General features: G+C 47.2%; 1 protein-coding gene across 1 annotated transcript in view; it reads left to right on the forward strand.

Moving 5' to 3' along the window:
* ADGRB1 (adhesion G protein-coupled receptor B1) overlaps positions 1-24,737 on the forward strand; it is a 272,638-nt gene that overhangs the window by 86,038 nt on the left and 161,863 nt on the right. Inside the window, exons 7-11 of the mRNA XM_033155932.1 lie at positions 231-395; positions 5,548-5,649; positions 13,177-13,283; positions 14,179-14,373; positions 19,438-19,506. Coding sequence (XP_033011823.1) covers positions 231-395; positions 5,548-5,649; positions 13,177-13,283; positions 14,179-14,373; positions 19,438-19,506 — 638 coding nt within the window. The remainder of the gene's footprint in view (positions 1-230; positions 396-5,547; positions 5,650-13,176; positions 13,284-14,178; positions 14,374-19,437; positions 19,507-24,737) is intronic.

Below are 24,737 nucleotides of genomic sequence, written 5' to 3' on the forward strand. Positions count from 1 at the left end.
TGGCTCTGCCATGTCTGAGCAACCAGTGCAAGCTTTTGAGTTATGTGCTGGCAATAATTTGCCCTATCAATGGTCCAATCGCAGCATTTTGAACCAGCTGGAGCCTCTGGACCAGATCCAAGGGTAGCCCTACGTAGAGTGCATTGTGTGTGCCCACAACCCCAGATCTCCACCCCGCTCTGCAGGAACCCTACATTAAAATTTCTCCCCTTTCTCTCTTTCTCTTGCAGTGGATGGCAAGTGGCAAGTGTGGGGCCCGTGGGGGAGCTGTACCGCCACTTGTGGAGGCGGAACGCAGAAACGCGACCGTGTCTGCTACGGCCCTTTCTATGGAGGAGACGCATGTCAAGGACCCAAAGAGGAGTACAAGCAGTGCAACGAGAAGAGATGCCCAGGTAAGAGATTTTTGCAGGAGATGAGGGACTACAGGTGAAACTCAAAAAATTAGAATATCTTTGTTGTTGTTGTTCAGTCGTTCAGTCGTGTCCGACTCTTCGTGACCCCATGGACCAGAGCACGCCAGGCATGCCTATCCTTCACTGCCTCTCACAGTTTGGCCAAACTCATGTTAGTAGCTTCGAGAACACTGTCCAACCATCTCGTCCTCTGTCGTCCCCTTCTCCTTGTGCCCTCCATCTTTCCCAGCATCAGGGTCTTTTCCAGGGAGTCTTCCCTTCTCATGAGGTGGCCAAAGTACTGGAGCCTCAACTTCAGGATCTGTCCTTCTAGTGAGCACTCAGGGCTGATTTCCTTAAGAATGGATAGGTTTGATCTTCTTGCAGTCCATGGGACACTCAAGAGTCTCCTCCAGCACCATAATTCAAACTAGCTAGAATATCGTGGAAAAGTCCATTTATGTAAGCAATTGTTTTCATTAGCTACTGGAGTTTAATATATGAGGTAGACTCATGACATGCCAAGCGAGATATGTCAAGCCTTTATTTGTTATAATTGTGCTGATTATGGCATACAGCTGATGAAAACCCCAAAGTTGAAACTGTTAATTTGGGGTTCTCATCAGCTGTATGCCATAATCATCACAATTATAACAAATAAAGGCTTGACATATCTCGCTTTGCATGTCATGAGTCTATCTCATATATCAGTTTCACCTTTTAAGTTGAATTACTGAAAGAAATTAACCTTTCCACGATATTCATTTTTTTTTTCAGTTTCACCTGTAGATGGGCCATTGGTATAGCTGTCAACTTTTCCCTTTTCTTGCGAGGAAACCTATTCAGAATAAGGGAATTTCCCTTTAAAAAAGGGAAAAAGTTGACAGCTATGACCATTTGCCTGATTAAGCAGACACTTCTTATACCCTAATTAAAACTGTGCATTAGCTGTGGTTCCTGCACTGCAGGGCGTTGGAGTAAAAAACCTGCATATTTCCCTGCGAGTGGCATTGCTGACCCACAGCTGCCTACACTCTTAGGCCCTCTGATCAGAAGGGTCAAGTGGTTCTGGGCAGGAAACTCACAGGTAGGCAGAACACCTCTTGCTTTGCAAAGTGCATTGATGTCACTAGGAAATCAAAAAGGCTCTAAGTATGTCTTATTTTTTTCCTGGGGAGGGTGTGTGTGATTCTCTCTCGGGGCATCAAGCTGATGGCCTTCATCCAACATGCGTCTGGATGATGATGAGGGTGATGACTGAAAGAAGGAGCATCAAGGTGGTTCGCAGACAAATAAAATGCAGCAGCAAAACGACAAGAATTAATCTGGCTACTGTTGGCCTTTGATTGCCTCCAAGATTCCTGGCCAGCCTTTGGCCTGTATGCCTGAAAAATATGGGCATTCAGATCCTCTAGCCATCAGATCAATGTCTAAAAAACAATTGCATTCATATTTCACCCTAGAGTGAAGGGGAAGTGGGAGAACATCAAATATCAACATGATTTGGTTTCCAAAAAAAAAGGAGGAAAGCCACTGAGCGTAATTGGGTTAGATGTTAAATTCTCCCAGTGCTGTGTGCTTCCTTTTGTAAAATGGCTTTTGTTACAAAGGGATATTAAAAATTACAGGGATCGTGTTATCCCCTCCTGAGGAAGAGAGCACTCCCACACTCTCAGACAAGGTGGCAGAATGCATTTCTAATGAGCGTCCCTAATACAGAGTGTCATGCCTTGTTTCCCAGGAACGTACTTGAGCACAGGAGGGAAAGTTGAAAGGGTGAAATTGAGGACAAGCCTTTGGTGGTTGGTTCCTGCATGCCAGTTGCAAGCGGAATGTGGAAAGCAGGTTGCAGAGCTGATCTCCTTCTTAGCCCAGCACCACTCCTGATATTCAGCTAGTTAAGGACTGGACTTGACCATCCAGGGTTCCTTTACCTTTACCTTTAAGGACGGACAGATCGGCCACCTTGCATTCTGCTCAGCTGTGAATGCTTTTAATTCCTTGTTCCCTTTTGTCCTGCTTCCAAAACAAACCACATTCTTCCTTTCTTTTTCCAAAAGGAACATTTGAGCTGTGTCAAAACACGCATTTTTAAGAACCACATTTCTCAAACTTCATACTGCTTTTACATATTTTCTCTATCTAGCTACCTAGCTATCCCTTGGTGGAAGGAGTCGGAGAGCTGGGTATGTTTAGCCTGGAGGAGAGAAAACAGAGAGGTGTTATGGTAGCCATCTTCAAATACTGACAAGCTGAAACGTGTCCACAGGAGGGCAACCAAAAATGGTCAAAGGCCTGGAAACGATGCCTTATGAGGAACGGCTTAGGGAGCTGGGTATGTTTAGCCTGGAGAAGAGAAGGTTAAGGGGTGATATGATAGCCATGCTCAAATATATAAAAGGATGTCATATAGAGGAGGGAGGAAGGTTGTTTTCTGCTGCTCCAGAGAAGCGGACACGGGGCAATGGATTCAAACTACAGGAAAGAAGATTCCACCTAAACATTAGGAAGAACTTCCTGACAGTAAGAGCTGTTCGACAGTGGAATTTGCTGCCAAGGAGTGTGGTGGAGTCTCCTTCTTTGGAGGTCTTCAAGCGGAGGCTTGACAGCCATCTGTCAGGAATGCTTTGATGGTGTTTCCTGCTTGGCAGGGGGTTGGGCTGGATGGCCCTTGTGGTCTCTTCCAACTCTATGATTCTATGAAATATCTGAAGGTTTGCCACATGGAAGATGGAGCCAGCCAGAGCCGGCCCACGCATGATGCAGGGTAATGCGTCCGCCTCAGGCAGCGGAAGCGGAAGAGGAGACACTCTTTCTGCTATCCTGTCCCACTGCTTCCGCCGCGGAGAGGAAGGTGTTCTGCCACAGGCAGAGAAGTCAAGCAATCAGCAACAGTTTGAGGAGCAGCTTGGCTCCATGTGAGCTTGTTTTTTTCTGGTGCTCCAGTGGGCAGGATCCAAACCAATAGATTCCAGTGACAAGAAAGTAGATTCCCAACTAAGCACTAGGAAGAACATTCTGATGCCAAGAGCTGTTTGACAGGGGAGGTTATATATTGTTTATTGCCTTGAGACTAATGTGTGAAGATGCCCTCAGTCCCGATGCCGATCAGTTTCATGGCAACATTGAAAGACTGCACCCCCAATTCCAAATGCAGCCAAGAATGCAGGTGGGTGGAAACCACAGCAAAACTCATCATGTTGCATCCCAAGTCTTGAGCAGAGCATATTTCTAGTTCAAGTGCTGATGTTGAGTCCATTACCCACCAAGGCTGGGTGCTCGGCCTTGACTAATTGTCTTGGATAGCAGCAACCCACACATTGAAACAGTGCTCTGTGACCTTCTGAAGTCAACCTTGCTGTCTAGACACTGACAAATTGCAGCGGCGGTCAGGATCATTGATTCCAACCCACCGACAGCTGCTCCCGCGCCATTTAGGTGCCCATCTCTTTGGCACACCGTTCCTGGCATGGTGGAATCCTGCTGAGGCCCAGTGTCAAATTCTACGAGATGGGGAGTTCCATAAGAAGCTGCTAGGGGTTATCCATGCCCGTTGTTCCCTTTGCTCTTTCTCTTCCATTTCCACCCAGACCATGTATGCTCCCACCCTGTTTACAAGTTGCTTTACATGCCCAATAAAACAGAAAATGTAATTGAAAGCTGTGAAATATATGTTCCCCTCCTCCCTGTGCTTAGTGTTGAGAAATGACTTTAATACCCCAATGACAGCTTTCACTGCTTTATGTCCCATAAATAACTTTTCCACATAAAGGGTTGTGCTACTCAGACCGGGAGCTGGGTTCCTTTGTGTGTGCTCCAAGCTTTCTCCCAGATTCGGAATGAGAGAATCACCTTCAGGCATTTCTGTGAGTGTATTGGCACAGGTGTGGATGGAGGAAGTGCGCTGCCGGATCAGACCAAAGATCCATCTCGGTCTTTCTGTTTCCCACATTCTGTTTCCCACAGTGACAACCAGATTCCAATGGCAGATGTGATGTGGAGCCTGGGGGGTCTCTGAGTGTAGTTGGACCCTGACTCCCAGTGATCAAGGATGATGAGAGTTATAGTCCAGAAACACCTGCAAGGCAGCAGGTCTATGGAACTGGCCTATGGAAAGCTTGCAAGCAGGACATGAAACTTGTCTGTTTATGTGTGTGAATGCACACATGCATGCACACACATGCACACACACACATCTGGTATTCCAAGCTTTTGACCGAGATGGTTTCACTTAGCTGTCATAGCTAATGGTAAAGGTAAAGGACTCCTGGATGGTTAAGTCCAGTCAAAGGCGACTATGGGGTTGCGGCGCTCATCTCGCTTTCAGGCCGAGGGAGCCGCCGTTTGTCCACACAGAGCTTTCCAGGTCATGTGGCCAGCATGACTAAACCGCTTCTGGCACAACGGGACACTGTGAGAGCCAGTGTGGTGTAGTGGTTAAGAGTGGTGGACTCATAATCTGGTGAACCGGGTTCACGTCTCCGCTCCTCCACATGTAGCTGCTGGGTGACCTTGGGCCAGTCATACTTCTCTGAAGTCTCTCAGCCCCACTCACCTCACAGAGTGTTTGTTGTGGGGGAGGAAGGGAAAGGAGAATGTTAGCCGCTTTGAGACTCCTTTGGGTAGTGAAAAGCGGAATATCAAATCCAAACTCTTCTTCTTCTATGAGGGAAACAAGAGCACGTGGAAACACCATTTACCTTCCTGCCACATATTTAGCTACTTGCACTAGCATGCTTTCAAACTGCTGGGGCAGGAGCTGGGAGCTCATCCCGTCATGGGTATCCGAACCGCCGACCTTCTGATCTGCAAGCCCAAGAGGCTCAGTGGTTTAGACCATACCGCCACCCACTTCATATAGAATCCATATATGTTTCTAGAATCCATATATGTTTGTTTGTTTGTTTAACCATACTCTACTTAAGCATACTCTACTTAAGCAGTTCTTAATTCTGAGATTACTTGATATAACAGTTGGCTGTTCTCATTCACCACTGCCAACCCACATTTTCTTTTTGTCTCATCCGTCTTCCTCTTTTCAGGTGCTTTCCTTCCTTCCTTCCTTCCTTCCTTCCTTCCTTCCTTCCTTCCTTCCTTCCTTCCTGTCTCAGCAGATGTACTAAATTCAGCCACCTCCTTTCTTCCTCTCCAGAGCCCCATGAAATCTGTGACGAAGATAACTTCGCTTCTGTGATTTGGAAGGAGACTCCAGGAGGAGAATCTGCAGCTGTTCGGTGTCCCCGGAACGCCACGGGTAAGTGGTGGTGGTCTGGCGTGGCTCCTTCTCTCCTCTATGGCGAGGGATGACGTCTTGACACCTCAAATGGCTGTAGCCCTGAATCTCTTGCAAGGTCACATAGGACACTAGGGTGCAGACGTCAGATTTCAGTAACTGCATTGCCGTGGGACCCAGTCCGTTCCCTACAAGTTTCTCAGATAGTATGAAGCTACATCTTTGTGGTTCCTATGTTCTCTCTCTCCACCCTAGGGCCAATCCGTCACACTATGCACAAGGCATTTTATAAGCTGAAGAAACAACAAAATAGATAGCAAAGATCAAACAATCTTTGTGGTTCCTATGTTCTCTCTTGATACAACCTTGATGGCAGAAAGTGAGGAGGAATTGAAGAACCTTTTAATGAGGGTGAAAGAGGAAAGCGCAAAATATGGTCTGAAGCTCAACATCAAAAAAACTAAGATCATGGCCACTGGTCCCATCACCTCCTGGCAAATAGAAGGGGAAGAAATGGAGGCAGTGAGAGATTTCACTTTCTTGGGTTCCATGATCACTGCAGATGGTGACAGCAGTCACGAAATTAGAAGACGCCTGCTTCTTGGGAGAAAAGCAATGACAAACCTAGACAGCATCTTAAAAAGCAAAGACATCACCTTGCCAACAAAGGTCCGTATAGTTAAAGCTATGGTTTTCCCAGTAGTAATGTATGGAAGTGAGAGCTGGACCATCAAGAAGGCTGATCGCCGAAGAATTGATGCTTTTGAATTATGGTGCTGGAGGAGACTCTTGAGAGTCCCATGGACTGCAAGAAGATCAAACCTATCCATTCTCAAGGAAATCGGCCCTGAGTGCTCACTAGAAGGACAGATCCTGAAGTTGAGGCTCCAGTACTTTGGCCACCTCATGAGAAGAGAAGACTCCCTGGAAAAGACCCTGATGTTGGGAAAGATGGAGGGCACAAGGAGAAGGGGACGACAAAGGATGAGATGGTTGGACAGTATTCTCGAAGCTACTAACATGAGTTTGGACAAACTGCGGGAGGCAGTGAATGATAGGCGTGCCTGGCGTGCTCTGGTCCATGGGGTCACGAAGAGTCGGACACGACTGAACGACTGAACAACAACAAAATGTTCTCTCTTCCACTTCTCTTGAATTTCTGTTTATCTATGGGTGGGTACAGAGTACCCCATCACACACACACATTTTAAGAATGCTTATTAGATTTATTATTTCATGTTCATTTCACTTTTAATTTGTATACCGCCTTTCTATATTGCTATGTGCGACGAACCCCCACCTCTCAATTACTAAAATCGTGTCCAAAAGGGTACTGGGGTGAAATCAACCCCCCTCCAACTCTGTTCACCTCAAAACAAACCCCTCTTACTTCCAGGGCTTAATAGTAATGAGAGTCTATTTCCAGCTTTCGTGGCCTGGTATCCTCACTACTCTGGGTTACTTAAATGAGCGACCTCTTGCCTACAGTAAAGGGCCTCCCTCAGCTCGGATCCCCACTGTCTCGATTTGCCTCAACACTCTGGCAACCTCATGGCACTCTAGGTTTTCACCATCTAACCCTTTTATGTGTGACTCTAGGACACAAACTATCACCTCCCTTTCCTCAGGTAAGTTTTGCCCTTTCTTGAGTCCACACCTCTGTGAGATTTGATACCCTGCTGGACCAATAATGCTGATTCCTCCTTGGCACCAAAAAGAACTGAACTTTATTTTCTGGAGAACATAGTTGATGTAAAGATTCATGCATTCGCAATCTTAGTTGCAGGAATACAGAAACATCTTTCAATCTATACTTTCATGTTAAACTAATCCTAACCTAAACCACCACTATCCTGGCCCCACACCCTTCTTCTTCCCTGTCTCCACACACACTGAAATATACTCGGAGTCCAGTGTGAATTTCATGCTCTTTATTCAGCTCATAGTAGTGAGGAATGCAGTTCCCCCAAAACGTTTGCGTTATATACACTATTCACACAATGGGCCCCACGTGATTGGCTAATTCCGGGATACTCCTGTATGCCAATTGGAGTGCGGATTCACTTCCACCTGGAGCTGGATTGGGTGGCTCCTGCGGACCAATCAGACTGCTGCAATCTCAATCCTATTGTTCTGGGACCAATCAGACTGCTGCAATCTCAATCCTATTGTTCTAGGACCAATCAGACTGCTGCATTTTGGATCCTATTCAACTCAGTACATAACACACACCCTCCCTCTTCTCCACTGCCAAAACAGCTGTTCCCTCCTTTTAAACTGGGGGACCTTCCCGCCCCCAAAGGATGAGCTGTCAGGCAAGATGAAGGTGGCTTAACTCCTTCTGAGCCGGGAGGTAATAACTCCTCCACCCTAGGGCCAATCCGTCACACTATGCACAAGGCATTTTATAAGCTGAAGAAACAACAAAATAGATAGCAAAGATCAAACAATCAGATCAAACCCAGGCAGATGGGTGGGTAATAATAATAATAATAATAATAATAATATCCAATGCAAAAAGTCAAAATAACTTTAAAATAAACAACTTCTATCAAATAATATTCAATAATCCATTAGGATATAATAGTAACCCTACTACTGCTGCTTAGACTTTGCTAGTTCAGAGACGGAAAGAAGATACAGTCCCTACCAAGGAAGATTGGTGGATGGAATTGATGGACTCTGCTGAAATGGCAAAACTGACTGGAAAGAATTAGGAACCAGGAAGAATCAAAGGTTAATAAGGAACAGGGAAAGTATATCACGTGTTTGAAAAATTATTGTAAGTAATGAAAATCATTAGTAGGACTGACATAAAACTTGTAGTTAAAAGAAGAACTAGGGAGTGTTTAAAGATGCTAAAATTGGAGTAAGAGAGGAGATGCGGGGGGGGGGGGGACAAACTCTTTGGTATAAGGATAGACAAAAGGGGGAGGGAAGTCAAAGGTATCATATTGATTATATTTTAATTGTTCTTTCTGTTGCTGTTTGTAAACCCGGAAGTGTGTGTGTGTGTGTGTGTGTGTGTGTGTGAATAAATATAATAGTGAACTGTAGTAAACAGTAAATTTAAATAAAGGCAAATAACAATTAAACAGTTTACAATTATCAATTACAACAAAGAAATGCTAAACTATAATCAATAAAAATAATGGCAAGTCACAAGGCATTAAATACCACAAACATGCAAAAACATATAAAAGGACCAAACTGAGAAACGATTTATATAACGCTCTATACCCCTAGAAATCAGGGCGGTTCACAGCATAAAATTACAATATAAAAAACACAAAATAGGTAATAAAAAACAACAAAAGAAATGGCAACCAGATAACCCCGCCTTCCACAACACATTTTAAAAGGGCAGTAGATGTCAGTCAGCCCAAGGCCTGGTTCAAGAGGAACGTTCTCATCCAGCACCTGAAGGTGCATAATGAAGGCACCAGCCTAACCTCCTTGGGGAGAGCATGGGAAGGGAGGCTGAGAAATTGGAGAGTGTTGTTGTTTTATTGCATTTTTTATATTTTGAAGGAAGCCACCCAGAGTGGCTAGAGAAACACAGTCAGATGGGTGGGGTTGTTGTTGTTGTTTAGTTGTTTAGTCGTGTCTGACTCTTTGTCACCCCATGGACCAGAGCACGCCAGGCACTCCTGTCTTTCACTGCCTCTCGTAGTTTGGCCAAACTCATGTTAGTAGCTTCGAGAATACTGTCCAACCATCTCATCCTCTGTTGTCCCCTTCTCCTTGTGCCCTCCATCTTTCCCAACATCAGGGTCTTTTCTAGGGAGTCTTCTCTTCTCATGAGGTGGCCAAAGTCTTGGAGCCTCAGCTTCAGGATCTGTCCTTCCAGTGAGCACTCAGGGCTGATTTCCTTCAGAATGGATAGGTTTGATCTTCTTGCAGTCCATGGGACTCTCAAGAGTCTCCTCCAGCACCAGAATTCAAAAGCATCAATTCTTTGGCGATCAGCCTTCTTTATGGTCCAGCTCTCACTTCCATACATTCTTCTTCTTCTTCTTCTTCTTCTTCTTCTTCTTCTTCTTCTTCTTCTTCTTCTTCTTCTTCTTCTTCTTCTTCTTCTTCTTCTTCTTCGTCCCATCTCCGACTCCTGACTCGTACAGTCCTGCTAAACAATTACACTAGCACAATGACTCTTAGTTATGCAGTGTAACTTTGCTGTGCTCTCCTCTCCCTGTAAGCCCAATGTGCACCCCTTAAATTTGTGCCAGGGGTTCTCCCAACTCTGGAGCAGAGATACATGCACAGCTAAAAATCATTGTGCTGGCACAACAGATTAGTTGGCCTTTGCTATCTCTGCATTTGGCCTCTGTGCGGGCGCCAGTGCGTGTCCTCAATGCAAGGAGGACCCAGTTGGGCCGAATCTGCTGTCAATTAGAGATGCACTCACTTGAATGCATCCTTCACCAGCCAATTAAATGCATGGACAAATGCAGTCCACAGTCCCCTCAGTCCATCTGCACACACGCCCTGATTTACAAATGGAAGTTTAGTGTTCAAATACTGCAAAACAAAGAAGATCTGAATCTTGATCTGATTAAAGTCGCAAATGAACGGAAACTCTTTAAGTCGCTCCTTGCAATGGCAAAAGGGATACGAGAGCCAAGAAGCAGTTGCCTCCATAGCAGCAGAGATTCTTCTCAAAAAAGAAAATAATCCCGGGAGCTATAGTTTATCCCTCACAGGGTACCCTTAACAAACTACAGTTCTCAGGATTCTTTCAGTGCAGCGTGTCTGAAGCAAACTTTAATTGTCTGAAGCAAACAGGATTCTGAAAACTGGGCACGAGGGCAGCATACTCAGAGGATTTTTTTCAATGTGAACTTGCCCTTAGACTGGAAGTAGATACTTTGTTCTTGCAAAAACTGAGACGCGTCTTTCTGGCTTCTGTTCCTGTGGAGCAGAAGCTCTGGCCACAATCTTGTGGCTTATTTGTGCCAAAGCTCCCTTCTCTGGACATCTAACCCGGAAGATGTGCCAGGATAGCAGCTGGCATTTCGGAACCGTGTCCGAAGATGAATTGCTGAACGGTTCCGAAAGAGATGCCCTGCTGTGGCGTTGGTGAAAACGGCTCCCTCTGGGGGCTCTTGGTGGGGGGAGCGTGTGTCCACTTCCATGGCAAGGAAGGGGTCAGGTAAGGTGGCCTCATTTGTTTCATCCCGCCCCACCACTTAAGCTTGTGAATCCCAAAGGTGGGGAACTGCCAAACCAGAGGATCACTCTAAATTAGGAGAGACAAGAGTAATGGAAGGCAGTGGACACTGGCTCTTGCCAGGTTGATGAATAACTGCCTGTGGGTTCCCAAAGATGTTGTTGCTACTGAATATTTATTTCCTGACTGTAGGTTCTCCCATGTGGTTCTTGAGCAAGCAATGATGTGTGTCCACCTGTAATCAATGGGCTGCGCTTGTTGTCGAGCCAAAATTTTCTCCTTCCGCTGCCCAACTCTTCTCCATCAATCAGCGAGGAAAGAAACAGCATTCGGAAGTGATCAAAGGGAAGAAGGAAACCACCAACTTAGAGTACCACCAAATTAGGGTGGCTTTAGAAGAGAGACCAATGTGTGGAAGGCGAGGGCTATTGTTGGCTTCTAGCCAACATGGCTGTGCTTTTCCTCTACAGGTAGAGGCAGCAATGCCTCTGAACAGCAGTTGCTGGGAACCACAGGAGGGGAGAGTTTTGCTCTTGCGCTCGGATCTTGCTCGCCGGTTTCCCTTAGGGCCATGTGGTTGGCCACTATGAAGACAAGTTGCTGACCTAGATGGGCTAGTGGCCTGATCCTGCAGGCTCTCCTTATGCACCTAGGTTAAATGTTGGTGAAATTCCATGGGTGGGCTGCAGAGTGTTTTGTGTTTGCTTGTGTGTGTGTGCTTACTGCCAGGGTACTGCCCTCACCTCAGCGCAAAGGGTTGCCAGGACATTTAGGCTATCGCAAGCCCCCGCCCCACCTGCTCAGTAATTCGTCTTCCTCCAGTGAGGGAGGCAGTGATCCCTCTAGTGGGGAGGGGGAGACGGGACGGGGAAGTAGGAGTCAGGGCTCTGACAGGGAAGGAGAGCCCTCGCACCAAGCAGAGGCTGGAGGGGAGGCGCCTCTTTCGTCTCCCCACTTGCGCAGGGGGGAAAGGCACAGAGGGGGGAGGCGGGGGTTCCACATCCCGCGGCTTTTATGCTGGGCAAAGAACCGGAAAGAGTCATTCCCGGACTCTGCCAAAGGATGAGCTAGACGTACTTCTTGGTGCTGCACTGTACATATCTGCACAATAAATAAACTTACGTTTTAGAAACCACGGCATCAGACTGGTTACTCATGAGCAATCACTGAAAACCCTTACACTTACCTTATACTGTAGGTGGTCTGGGGTGTTTGTGGGTGTCCATTCTTTCATTCTGCAATTCAGCTCCCTTATGGTCTGCACTTTGCAGCCTTCCTGGGGGCCTGGGCATTACTGTGGAAACAGGAATGTAGGGAGGCTGCCTACTGGGGCCTGACAGCTTTTATTCCATTTTATTGTGCTTGTTATTATTTTTTTATTTTTAAAGTACAGATTTCTTTAAAAGATAAATTGTGATGTGATTGCTAAAAGTGTGGAAGATTTTTTTTCCTCTCCCCCCCCCCAAATAATTTTTATTACATTTCCAATTAAACAAATTCAACAAATCGTCAACATACAAATACACACACATTCTCGCTCTATCGAGCAACGACTTCCTTCCCTCACATCAGCAGGTTTTCTAGTCCATTCCCATCACGCCATACTTATTTTAATCCTATCAACACTGTCATAGGGTCATTCCAATCCTACTAGTGTCTTCAGACTTCCATGATTATATCTTAAATAATCCATAAATTTACTCCACTCTCCTTGGAATTTTGATCCGTCCTGGTTTCTGACCCTGCAGGTCAGTTTTGCAAGTATAAAAGGAACGACTTCCCTTAGAACTAAAATCAGCGATTGCGTCCATCTCAGGCATTCAGTTGCCAACCTCCATGGTTTCTCAGTTAAGACCCAGGGGAAGTCATGACGTAGGTCCTCTCATGGGACTTTTTTTCAGAGAAGGAAGCACTTGGGGCAGCCATGGAGGCTGCAGAGTGCAGGAGGGATGTGTATTGGAAAGGAAAAAATGGACACCACCATTGGTCGTCTTACTACGATAAGGTAAGCTCAACCACACGCATAGTGAAATGACATACGTTGCAAATGAGGCAGAAGAACAGAAGCTTCTGTCATGGGGAAATAACATTTTTTTAAGAAATTAGAGAGCAGGTTTCACTTTGGAACTAAATGGACTTTGCCACTGAACTCCGTGAAGGCAGAATCTCCCTATTTCACACACAGTCTGCTGCTTTCTACAACCACACATCAGTCATCTCCAGTAGCAGCTATCTGAATTTACAGTGGCTTGATTTTCTCATGTTGGCCAACTTCCTTCCTTGGACTGATAAGGATCAATGCTGTTGTGGGTAGACTTTGTAAGTTCACCAGCCAACTGATGATGTGCTTGACTTTTCCCCTTTCTGCTCTCCTTCAGGGCTGATCCTACGCCGGTGCATGCTGGATGAAGAGGGTATTGCCTATTGGACCCTTCCAACATATGTCAAGTGTGTTTCCATTGACTACAGGAACATCCAGATGATGGTGAGTGTCGAGGCTGGGCCAGGGAACCTAAATCCAGACCTGGAATGTGCAATCTCCAACTCAGTGTCCCCTAACTCAGTGGATGGAGTTGAGGATGCTTTGGAGAAGTATAGCAAGCAGGAGGTGCTGATCTGCTGACCAATCATGGAGAGAATTCGAGGTTTCTAGTATTTATATACCAGACCCATCCAATCCAGAGACGTCATACTGCCTTCCAATCACAGAAGCTGATGTTACATGGCCAGGTTTTCTTTTCTGTGACTGGTAGAGCAACCAACCACCAGGTTAGCCCAAAGCCTTAAATAGTGTGTCTCTTGGCTTAAACTGGATAAAGGATGGAGAGACACAGGTAGGTGGAGAGAAATGCATTTATAGCTTTTATAGGACTGGGAAACAGTCCGGTGTACGAAGGTAAACATGTGGCTTAATAATAATAATAATAATAATAATAATAATAATAATAATAAATTTATTATTTATACCCCACCCATCTGGTTCTCCACCCCTGTTTTAAGTTAAAGGTAAAGGACCCCTGACCTTTAGGTCCAGTCATGTCCGACTCTGGGGTTGCGGCACTCATCTTGCATTAATGGCCGAGGGAGCTGGCATACAGCTTCCACGTCATGTGGCCAGCATGACAAAGCCGCTTCTGGCAAACCAGAGCAGCGCATGGAAACACTGTTTACCTTCCCACCAGAGTGGTACCTATTTATCTACTTGCACTTTGATGTGCTTTCGAACTGCAAGTGGGCAGGAGCCAGGACCGAGCAACGGGAGCTCATGCTGCCGTGGAGATTCGAACCATTGACCTTCTGATCGGCAAGCCCTAAGCTCTGTGGTTTAACCCACAGCGCCACCCGGGTCAATTAACACGTGTCAATTTCTGTTTCCCCAGACAAGAGATCATCTTTCAAAAGCCCAGCGGGGTTTGATAGGGGAAGGGGTATCGGGTGTGTTGCAAAACCTGGTGGAGATTTCTCAGGATGGGACCAGCTACAGTGGGGATCTGCTCTCGACCATCGACGTACTCAGGAACATGACCGAGATCTTCCGAAGAGCTTATTACAGCCCCACTACTGGTGACATACAGGTGAGCTGGCAGGTTGGAGATCCAACAGCTTGAGCAAGGAGAGATGATTCCAAAAGTCTTCTCCTTGGAGTTTGGAGCTCAGAATTACCTGTCAAATGTGTCCAACTTGCTAGGAGGCCTCTGTGGTTCTGCTTTGTACATTTTTTAATGTGCAGTTTTCTCAATCTTGATCTTCATTTCATCCACACCTTCTACTTTCCCAAAGTCCATTCGTGCATTGGTGGAACACTGTCACAAGAATGCGTGATGAGACTGTGTGACACATATGGCTGGGTTCATGATTTGTAGACATGGGTCCCTCTATTTCAGCATCCGGTTGTACACAGTGGTCCAGCAGATGCATCCAGGAAGTCCATAACCAGAATCATAGGACTGTAGAGTTGGAAGGGACCCAATGGGACATCTAGCCCAACCCTGTGCAATGCAAGAATCACAGCCAAAGTATTGATATGAAGGCTAGATAATTTCAAACACACCCCTTTGTTTTACTCCTCCAGGAACTGCTCTGAACATAATTGGCTCTGAACACTGAGTTTCAATTTAGGTTGTTGTTGTTGTTCAGTCGTTCAGTCGTGTCCGACTCTTCATGACCCCATGGACCAGAGCACGCCAGGAACGCCTATCTTTCACTGCCTCTCGCAGTTTGGCCAAACTCATGCTAGTTGCTTCAAGAACACTGTCCAACCATCTCATCCTCTGTCGCCCCCTTCTCCTTGTGCCCTCCACCTTTCCCAACATCAGGGTCTTTTCCAGGGAGTCTTCTCTTCTCATGAGGTGGCCAAAGTACTGGAGCCTCAACTTCAGGATATGTCCTGAAGTGACTCAGGGCACTCAGGGCTGATTTCTTTAAGGATGGATAAGTTTGATCTTTTTGCAGTCCATGGGACTCTCAAGAGTCTCCTCCAGCACCATAATTCAAAAGCATCTATTCTTTGGCGATCAGTCTTCTTTATGGTCCAGCTCTCACTTCCATACATTACTACTGGGAAAACCATCACTTTAACTATACAGACCTTTGTCGGCAAGGTGATGTCTCTGCTTTTTAAGATGCTATCTAGGTTTGTCATTGATTTCCTCCCAAGCAGCAGGAGTCTTTTAATTTTGTGACTGCTGCCACCATCTGCAGTGATCATGGAGCCCAAGAAGGTAAAATCTCTCACTGCCTCCATTTCTTCCCCTTCTATTTGCCAGGAGGTGATGGATATTTAGGTATCATGGCTAATAGGTATCATGGCTAACCTTCCTTAATTTATCTACACCAATCCCGCCACCCTTCTGAGTCATACCCCTCTCCACCCTCTCACTATATACAAGGGTCTGGTGACTTCTGTTTCAGTGTATCTGAAGAAGTGTGCATGAACACGGAAGCTTATACCAAGAACAAACTTCGTTGGTCTCTAAGGTGCTACTGGAAGGAATTTTTCCCCTTTCTAACAGTCACTTAAGAAAAGCCTTGCTTGATTAAGCCCATCTACCCCAACATCTTCCTCTCCCAGGGCTCCACAAGATGCCCATGGGAAGTCTTCAGCAACAGCATTTTTCTCCACTTATGATCCCTAGTAACAGGCATTTAGAGGCTTAGTGGAAGGTTCAAAAGGGAGGGAAGGACTAGTAGCCAATGATAGCATTATCTGTCATAATGAAAATATTTGTTTGACCCAGTCGTCTCCAGCCATCATGGCTTTCTCCATCAGGGACAGCAGCAGCAAAGTACCAGCTCTACTCCCGGTGCAGTGGGGAGAAAATGAAATTGTTCCTGCTTTTTTTTCAGGCATCTCCAAAATTTCTCTTCCCTCTTGCTTCTCCCCAGTGGCTAGAATGCAACTTTGGAAAGCAAAGTTTCATTTTTTAAATGAAATTTCCCTGGGCCGGAATGAATTGGTTTCTGTGCCATCTATGGACAGAGCCACAGTGGTTAGTGGGAAACGGGGGAAAGCGTTTGGTGTCCCCATGGCAGAACCGGGAGATAGGAATCGTCGTTCTGCAGTTGTCTGTGCAGAGCAGCTATGGGACTGTCCTTGGGGGAAGGTCACGGTCACATGCCTTTAAAATGTTAAATATATCCTCTTGGATTGCTTTCCCGCATGGCGTCGCTGCTAATTATCTAATTGGAAAGGAAATCAATGGCTTTGAAATAAAGGCCTCCTCCTTTTCCACCACCTCCTTCCTGAACTCTCAGGAATGGGCCGAACCGGACGGACACTCTGGGGAAATGTAAACAGCAGCAGACCAGGTGTTAGAAGCCTAGGAACACTTGAGGCAGGGCCATTGGGATGAACGGGACATGGTGCCACTGATTTCAGTCTGCCTGCCTGCTTACTTTCAACTCAGTCCAGGGAGTGATGCTACCTTGCAGCTTCTTCCACCATTGTTTCAGTGTTGTCCTCGTGGAAGGACAGAGAAGAAGAAGAAGAAGAAGAAGAAGAAGAAGAAGAAGAAGAAGAAGAAGAGGAGGAGGAGGAGGAGGAGGAGGAGGAGGAGGAGGAGGAGGAGTAGTTTGGATTTGATATCCCGCTTTATCACTACCTAAAGGAGTCTCAAAGCGGCTAACATTCTCCTTTCCTTTCCTCCCCCACAACAAACACTCTGTGAGGTGAGTGGGGCTGAGAGACTTCAAAGAAGTGTGACTAGCCCAAGGTCACCCAGCAGCTGCATGTGGAGGAGCGGAGACACGAACCCGGTTCCCAGATTACGAGTCTACCGCTCTTAACCACTATACCACACTGGCTCTCAGTCGATAGAGCATGAGACCCTTAATCTCAGGTTTGTGGGTTTGAACCCCACGTTGGACAAAATATTCCTGCATTTCGGGGAGTTGGACTAGATGACCCGCGTGGTCCCTTCAGATTCTACAATTCTAAGATTCTATGAAAGCTAGAATTCATTGTCTCTGCTTGTCATTGGCTCTGGCGCCCCCTACTGTTGGTCTCCCTGCCTGCCGCTCCACCAGGCCCAGTGGGCTCAGCCAGCGCCGCATAGGTATAAAAGGAGAAACCGCCTGGATCACACAGAAAGTGCATGCAGTCCAGCTTCCACTTTCCCACAACGGCCAACTGAAGCCTTTATGAAGCCCATGAGCACAGGTCACCGGAGCAATAGAGCCATTTTTGTAGAGCCATTTTTTGTTGCCTGTGTCCTAGGAGAGGGTTTTGGTGGTATCTAAACACCTTACCATCTGTCAGGATGCTGTCAGCAGCTCCCAGCTGGGTGCCCAGGAAAGTATAAAGACAAGGAAAAGTTTCTTACCGTCCTTTTTATTTCAATATTACAGAGAGAGGCTATAGAACCCAGCCCCTTGGATAATGGTGATGTCCTGAATGAATTTTCACCATCCCCTGTCTCTCCCACTTCCTCATTCTACATCCTCATAATCTCCTCTGCTACGTGCCCTCTGTCTTTGGGCTCTTTGCTCTCCTACTTTTAAGGCTCGCCGGGTTCTGGGAGATGAAGGGGTCTGGAATGCTTTCTAAATGCACCATGTCAGCCAGCTGCTGTTCTGGTTCTGCCTCCTCCTCCCCTTATTTCCCAGCTTCCCCCCTCATCTGCCTCTGAGCTGTGACCTCCCTCAAACCCCTGTTGTAAATCTATACTGTCTTCCTGTTCCTCCTCCCTGGAAGGGTCAGGATGGGGAGGCGGTCTCCACCGTTCCTCCCCTGCCCAGTCCCTGACTCCACCTGGGATACATTTCATGGAGGTGGGTTTCAGGTAGGGATGAAAGAAGGCAGTGTTCGCCTTTCCTCCCTCGTAGTTGTTGCAGGCAGCACTTACCCCCTTCTGCTGCAGTTCATCTCACTGCCCGCCGTGGCGAAATGCACAAATTGCATTGCCATCACTTTCTTCCATCCCATTCACTTCAGTGCAAAGGAAACGCAACACAAACGGGGAGGGGGAAGGTAGTCAATTGCGTGATTAAGCAAACATTGGCCGTTTCCATCTCCAATGAAATTCTTTGACATCCCTAGATCCAGGGCCTGGTTCCCTTTTAATTATATATATATATATATATATATATATATATATATATATATATATATATATACACACACACACACACACACACACACACACACACACACATACACACACACACACACACACACACATAATTTTATAAAAACAACAATCAACAAAAACAAACAAATACAAAACAATACAACCAAACAAAGAACAAACCTACAGAATTGTTACTGTCACTAACTTCTATCCTTTACATTGTATATTGACTTCCTCTCATCTCCCCTTCCTGCGTTCCTTGTCAATCATCATTAGTAATTTCTATACATCTTGCAAAATCTTATTTTACTATAAAAATACCTAATCATTAGTCTTATCTAATATCTTAACTCATTCTCTCACAATTCCTAAGCACGTATCCAAACTCTAAATCTACAGTTTAACTTTTCTTCCAAATTATATCTAATTTTCAATCATACAATGATTTTTTTAAAATACAATTTAAATTTCTTTCGCTCTTCTTCCACCGCGTCGTCCCTCTGGTCACGGAGTTTCCCGGTCATCTCAGCAAGCTCCATATACTCCATCATTTTCATCTGCCATTCTTCAGTCGTTGGTATTTCTTCTGTCTTCCAGTTTTTAGCTATCAGGGCCTGGTTCCCTTTAGCTGTCACGAAGCACACCTTTTTTTCTGGGCTTTTCTGGGTCAGCTCAGAAGTGGATGGAGATGTGTAGCATGACTGCAGGGCCGTTTCCTTTTCCAAATCAGAAAAATGAGTTGACCGAGAGCATTGGAGCAAATTCGACGAACATAGCAAGCATGTTTCCTTATACTGCGTGGGCCCATTAGTCCACCTAGCTCAGTATTGTCTACACTGACTGGCAGCAGCTCTCCATGAATTCAGACAGAGGCGTCTCTCCCAGCTCTACCTGGAGATGCCGGGGACTGAACCTGGGACCTCCTGAATGCAAGGCAGATGCCCTTCCACTGAGCTATAGCCCTTCTAGGGATGAGCATATGCTTTGGGCGAGCCCTGGTGTGTCATGGATGAAACTAAACCCTTCCTCGGATCACAGCTTTTGCTTCTTTTCTTTGTCTTTCTGTCCTAGAACTTTGTCCAGATAATCAGCAACATCCTGACGGAAGATAACCGAGACAAGTGGGAAGAAGCTCAGCTGGTACGAGAACCTTGTCCTTCAGATGGGCATCATCACCTTTGGGAGTTTTGTATGTGAACGGGTGCAAGTGTCTGTCTCTCAGGGGTTTTAACAAGGCTGCAAATATTTCAGTATTTATCTAGTCTTTTCTTCCTTGGTTTATTGGCAGACACTACCTCCAGGATCCTCACAACGGTCTTGCGAGGCAGGCAGATATTGCGATTCTCCATATTATTTCATTATTGCATTCATAGCCAAACTTTTCCTCCAAGGAAGATGGTGAACATTGTTCCCTCTCCCCCATTTAATCCCCACAACAACCCAGTGAGGTAGGTTAGGCTGAGAGGCAGTGACCGGCCCAAGGTTACTCACTGCATTTCATGGCCGGGTCAGGATTCGAAGCCTGCTCTCTCAGGTCCTGTTCCAACACTCTAACCAATGCACCACACTGCAGATTGGAAGAGCTGATGGGAAATGCTTGGCAAGGCAACCTAGGGCAGGAATGAGGAGCCTCGGCCCTGGGATTTGAATGTGGCCCTCCATAGATCTGTGGGATGTAATCCATTGGAACAGTCAAATGCAACACTCCTTGTTTCCCTAGCGTGGACACAGACAGGGGATGTTACTCCAGCCAAGGTAGAATTTCCTGTTACACCTGGTCTGGAGCATACTCCCCCTGCATGTGACCAGGTAGGTGAGCGTGACCCATGCAGACCTAACAAAAGGTCCAGTCACGCAGTCACCTTCCTCTTTTGATGCCTTTTCTTCCCTTCACTGCTGGCTCTCTGCCAGCAGCACATGGGCCCATCCTTACAAGGATGTAAGCCGCACGGTATCTGTAACTACAAGCTAAAGGCTGCCTTCAGGGATCCAACTGTGAACTGAATGTGAGTAAACATGTTATACTCTTTATTCTTCTTAGAAAGGATAAAAGGGGACTTACCAGGAACCAAACCCAATCAGAACAAAGCCAGATTGGATTGCTTAAGTAAAGAGATTCAAATGAATCTACCAACTCACTTCCTGACATATAATAATAATAATAATAATAATATTTATTATTTGTACCCCGCCCATCTGGCTGGATTTCCCCAGCCACTCTGGGCGGCTTCCAACAGAAACCAAATACAACAATATCAAACATTAAAAACTTCCCTAAAAAGGGCTGCCTTCAGGTTTTTTCTGAATGTCAGGTAGTTGTTTATTTCCCTGACCTGTGATGGGAGGGCGTTCCACAGGGCGGGCGCCACTACCGAGAAGGCCCTCTGCCTGGTTCCCTGTAGTTTTGCTTCTCGCAGTGAGGGAACAGACAGAAGGCCCTCGGCGCTGGATCTCAGTGTCCGGGCTGAATGATGGGGGTGGAGACGCTCCTTCAGGTATACAGGACCGAGGCCGTTTAGGGCTTTAAAGGTCAGCACCAACACTTTGAATTGTGCTCGGAAACGTACTGGGAGCCAATGCAGATCTCTCAGGACCGGTGTTATGTGGTCTCGGCGGCCACTCCCAGTCACCAGTCTAGCTGCCGCATTTTGGATTAATTGCAGTTTCCGGGTCACCTTCAAAGGCAGCCCCACATAGAGCGCATTGCAGTAGTCCAAGCGGGAGATAACCAGAGCATGCACCACTTTGGTGAGACAGTCCGCGGGCAGGTAGGGTCTCAGCCTGCGTACCAGGTGGAGCTGGTAGACAGCTGCCCTGGATACAGAATTAACCTGCGCTTCCATGGACAGCTGTGAGTCCAAAATGACTCCCAGGCTGCGCACCTGGTCCTTCAGGGGCACAGTTACCCCATTCAGGACCAGGGAATCCTCCACACCTGCCCTCCTCCTGTCCCCCAAGAACAGTACTTCTGTCTTGTCAGGATTCAACCTCAATCTGTTAGCCGCCATCCATCCTCCAACCGCCTCCAGGCACTCACACAGGACCTTCACGGCCTTCACTGGTTCTGATTTGAAAGAGAGGTAGAGCTGGGTATCATCCGCATACTGATGAACACCCAGCCCAAACCCCCTGATGATCTCTCCCAGCGGCTTCATATAGATATTAAAAAGCATGGGGGAGAGGACAGAACCCTGAGGCACCCCACAAGTGAGAGCCCAGGGGTCTGAACACTCATCCCCCACCACCACTTTCTGAACACGGCCCAGGAGGAAGGAGCGGAACCACTGTATAACAGTGCCTCCAGCTCCCAACCCCTCTAGCCGGTCTAGAAGGATGTTATGGTCGATGGTGTCAAAGGCCGCTGAGAGATCCAGCAGAACTAGGAAACAGCTCTCACCTTTGTCCCTAGCCCGCCGGAGATCATCGACCAGCGCGACCAAGGCGGTTTCAGTCCCATGGTGAGGCCTGAATCCCGATTGGAAGGGATCCAAATGGTCCGCTTCTTCCAGGCGTGCCTGGAGTTGTTCAGCAACCACCCTCTCAATCACCTTGCCCAAGAATGGTAGATTTGAGACTGGGCGATAGTTGGCCATATTGGCCGGGTCTAAAGATGTTTTTTTAAGAAGCGGTTTAATGACCGCCTCTTTCAGCGGGGCTGGGAAGGCTCCCTCACAGAGGGAAGCATTCACCACCCCGCGCAGCCCATCGCCCAGCCCCTCCCGGCTAGCTTTTATAAGCCAGGATGGGCAAGGATCAAGGAGACAGGTGGTTGGTTTCACTCGTCCAAGCAGCCTGTCCACATCCTCGGAGGTAACAGACTGAAATTGATCCCACGCAACTGGACTAGACAGGACTCTGGCACTCTCCCGCCCTGGCCCTGCTCCCACGGTGGAGTCTATCTCTTTCCGAATCTGAGCGATTTTATCTGCAAAAAACTTTGCAAACGCATTGCAGGAGATCTTGGGGTCCCTACCAGGCCCCGATGACGAAGGTGGCTCCGATAGATTCCGAACCACCTGAAAGAGTCTCCTGCTGCTATTTTCCGCAGATGCAATAGAGGCGGTGAAGAAAGTCTTCTTCGCCGTCGCTATCGCCACTTGGTAGGCTCGACGTTGAGCTCTAACCTGTGTTCGGTCGGATTCAGAATGGGTTTTCTGCCACCGGCGCTCTAGCCGTCTCAACGATTGTTTCATCGCCCTCAGCTCCGGGGAAAACCACGGGGCTGTCCGGGCTCCATGCAACCGGAGAGGGCGCTTCGGAGCCAAACAGTCAATAGCCCTGGTTAGCTCCACATTCCAGCGGGCCACCAGGGAATCGGCTGAAAGGCCATCAACATGGGATAAAGTATCCCCTACCACTCTCTGGAAACCATTTGGATCCATTAAGTGGCGGGGGCGGACCATCCGAATTGGTCCCACCTCCCTGCAGAGGGGAAGGGTTGCGGAGAAGTCCAGTTGTACCAGGAAGTGATCTGACCATGGCACTTCTTTAGTTTCACTTTTTTTTAATGTCAGATCACCAACATCCATAGAGGTGAATACCAGGTCTAAGGCATGTCCTCGGCTATGAGTTGGACCAGACTTATTCAGGGACAGCCCCATGGAGGCCATGCTTTCCACGAAGTCCCGAGCGGCCCCTTGTAAGGTCGTGTCGGCATGGATGTTAAAATCCCCTAGGACGACCAAACTAGGTGACTCCAGGAGAACATCCGCCACGACCTGAAGCAGCTCGGGCAGGGAATCCTTGGTGCAGCGGGGAGGTCGGTACACCAAAAGGAATCCTGTACTGCCCCTATTGCCCAACTATATATTGGAGAATCCACTCTGTTACTGACTCACAAGCGTGAGTTAGGAAGGATACTATATAATAATAATAATAATAATAATAATAATAATAATAATAATAATATTTGTACCCCATCCATCTGGCTGGGTTTCCCCAGCTACTCTGGGCAGCTTCCAACAGAGATTAAAAAATACATTATTTTTTACATACGTTATATATATAAATATATAATCTCCTAGTATCTACCACATTCCCACAAGATTTTTACCTTGCTCTTGATATTCTGTTCTTGGCACATGCTGTCCCCAGGTCACACCTCTCACTGATCCAGAGCTCCACAGCGTCCTCAAGTTATTTTGCATGTCCTGGAACTCTGCTTGGATGCAGAGATTGGAGGTGTGGAAGTGGGGAGGATATTCATGGAAATCTCTTACTAAATGTGGCCTGTTGTGCAAAAGTAAGAGCAGTGGGCCAGATAGCGAGCATGCGTGAGTGCGCCCACCCGCGATGTCCAGCATTTGCGTGAGTTTGCACATGCCCAAACACAATTTCCGGTGTCTGCGTGTGTGCAGACGTGATTTCCGACGCCGCGGAAGCGAGTCCCTGCTCCGCACCGGTTAGGGGCACAGGGACTCGCCAAGTGGGCAGCTCAGTTCTGGGGCGGCTCATGGGCCGGTTAAACGGCCTTTGCGGGCCGCTTCCAACCCATGGGCCACAGGTTGCCGACGCCTGAGTAAGAGTCGCACTTGCTGCTCTGCCCACCTTTGCCTCAGGCCCCACATACTACTGGCATGAGCCCCCCCCCCGAAGGCTGCCAATGAAGGAATACGGCCCTCGCCCTAGGCATAGGTGAATCGAGGTTTGAACTGGCATCTTCCAGGTTTAAAATTCATCCTCTTTGGTGATATGCAGCACTCAGTTGATGCGACACTCGCACGGCTCCCCCCATCAAAGGAGAAAAACTGCATGTGTATGTACGATTTCGGACAACATATGGTGTTGTTTTTAAATTAGAGAATATTCCTCCCGACTTCTTGTCCTCCAAATAGTTTGGGGATTTGGACTCTGGTCTCTCCCAGGTCCTAGTCTGAAGCTCCAACCACTACAGCACAGGATGTGTCCTTTATTTAGGTGATTTCTTGGGGAGAGAGGAGTGTAGCAAGAAGGTGCTGAGACACGGCACCTTCCTCGCAACCATAAATTCAGGTGCCCTCACGGCTGCCACCATACAGAGGCAGTTTTAGGGTAGCGCGACTGGTTCCCTGCAGTGGGCACCAGTAAGCAGTTGCCCAGCTATGGGAAGGAGGCTTGAGGGCTCTCATAGGGTCCTAGAGTCTTCCCTGCTCCTTCCTTAGTGCTTGGCCAGCTTTGGGAAGGAGTTGGGAGGGCTCTAGGACCCTGCTGGAGCCCTCACACCTTCTCCCCAAAGTCCAGCAGAATGCAAATTTTGGCCTCTCTCCAAAAGGCAAGGTACTGTAAATGGAAAATCCCAGGTGTGGAACGGCCCAGGCACCTGGCCCTTGGGGATAAGCCCACTGGTTTCTGCGGAGTTAAATAAAAGAAGTCCAGCCACTGGAGCAAGGACA

The sequence above is a fragment of the Lacerta agilis genome, chromosome 7 (assembly GCF_009819535.1).
Source record: "Lacerta agilis isolate rLacAgi1 chromosome 7, rLacAgi1.pri, whole genome shotgun sequence".
Classification (NCBI taxonomy): domain Eukaryota; kingdom Metazoa; phylum Chordata; class Lepidosauria; order Squamata; family Lacertidae; genus Lacerta; species Lacerta agilis.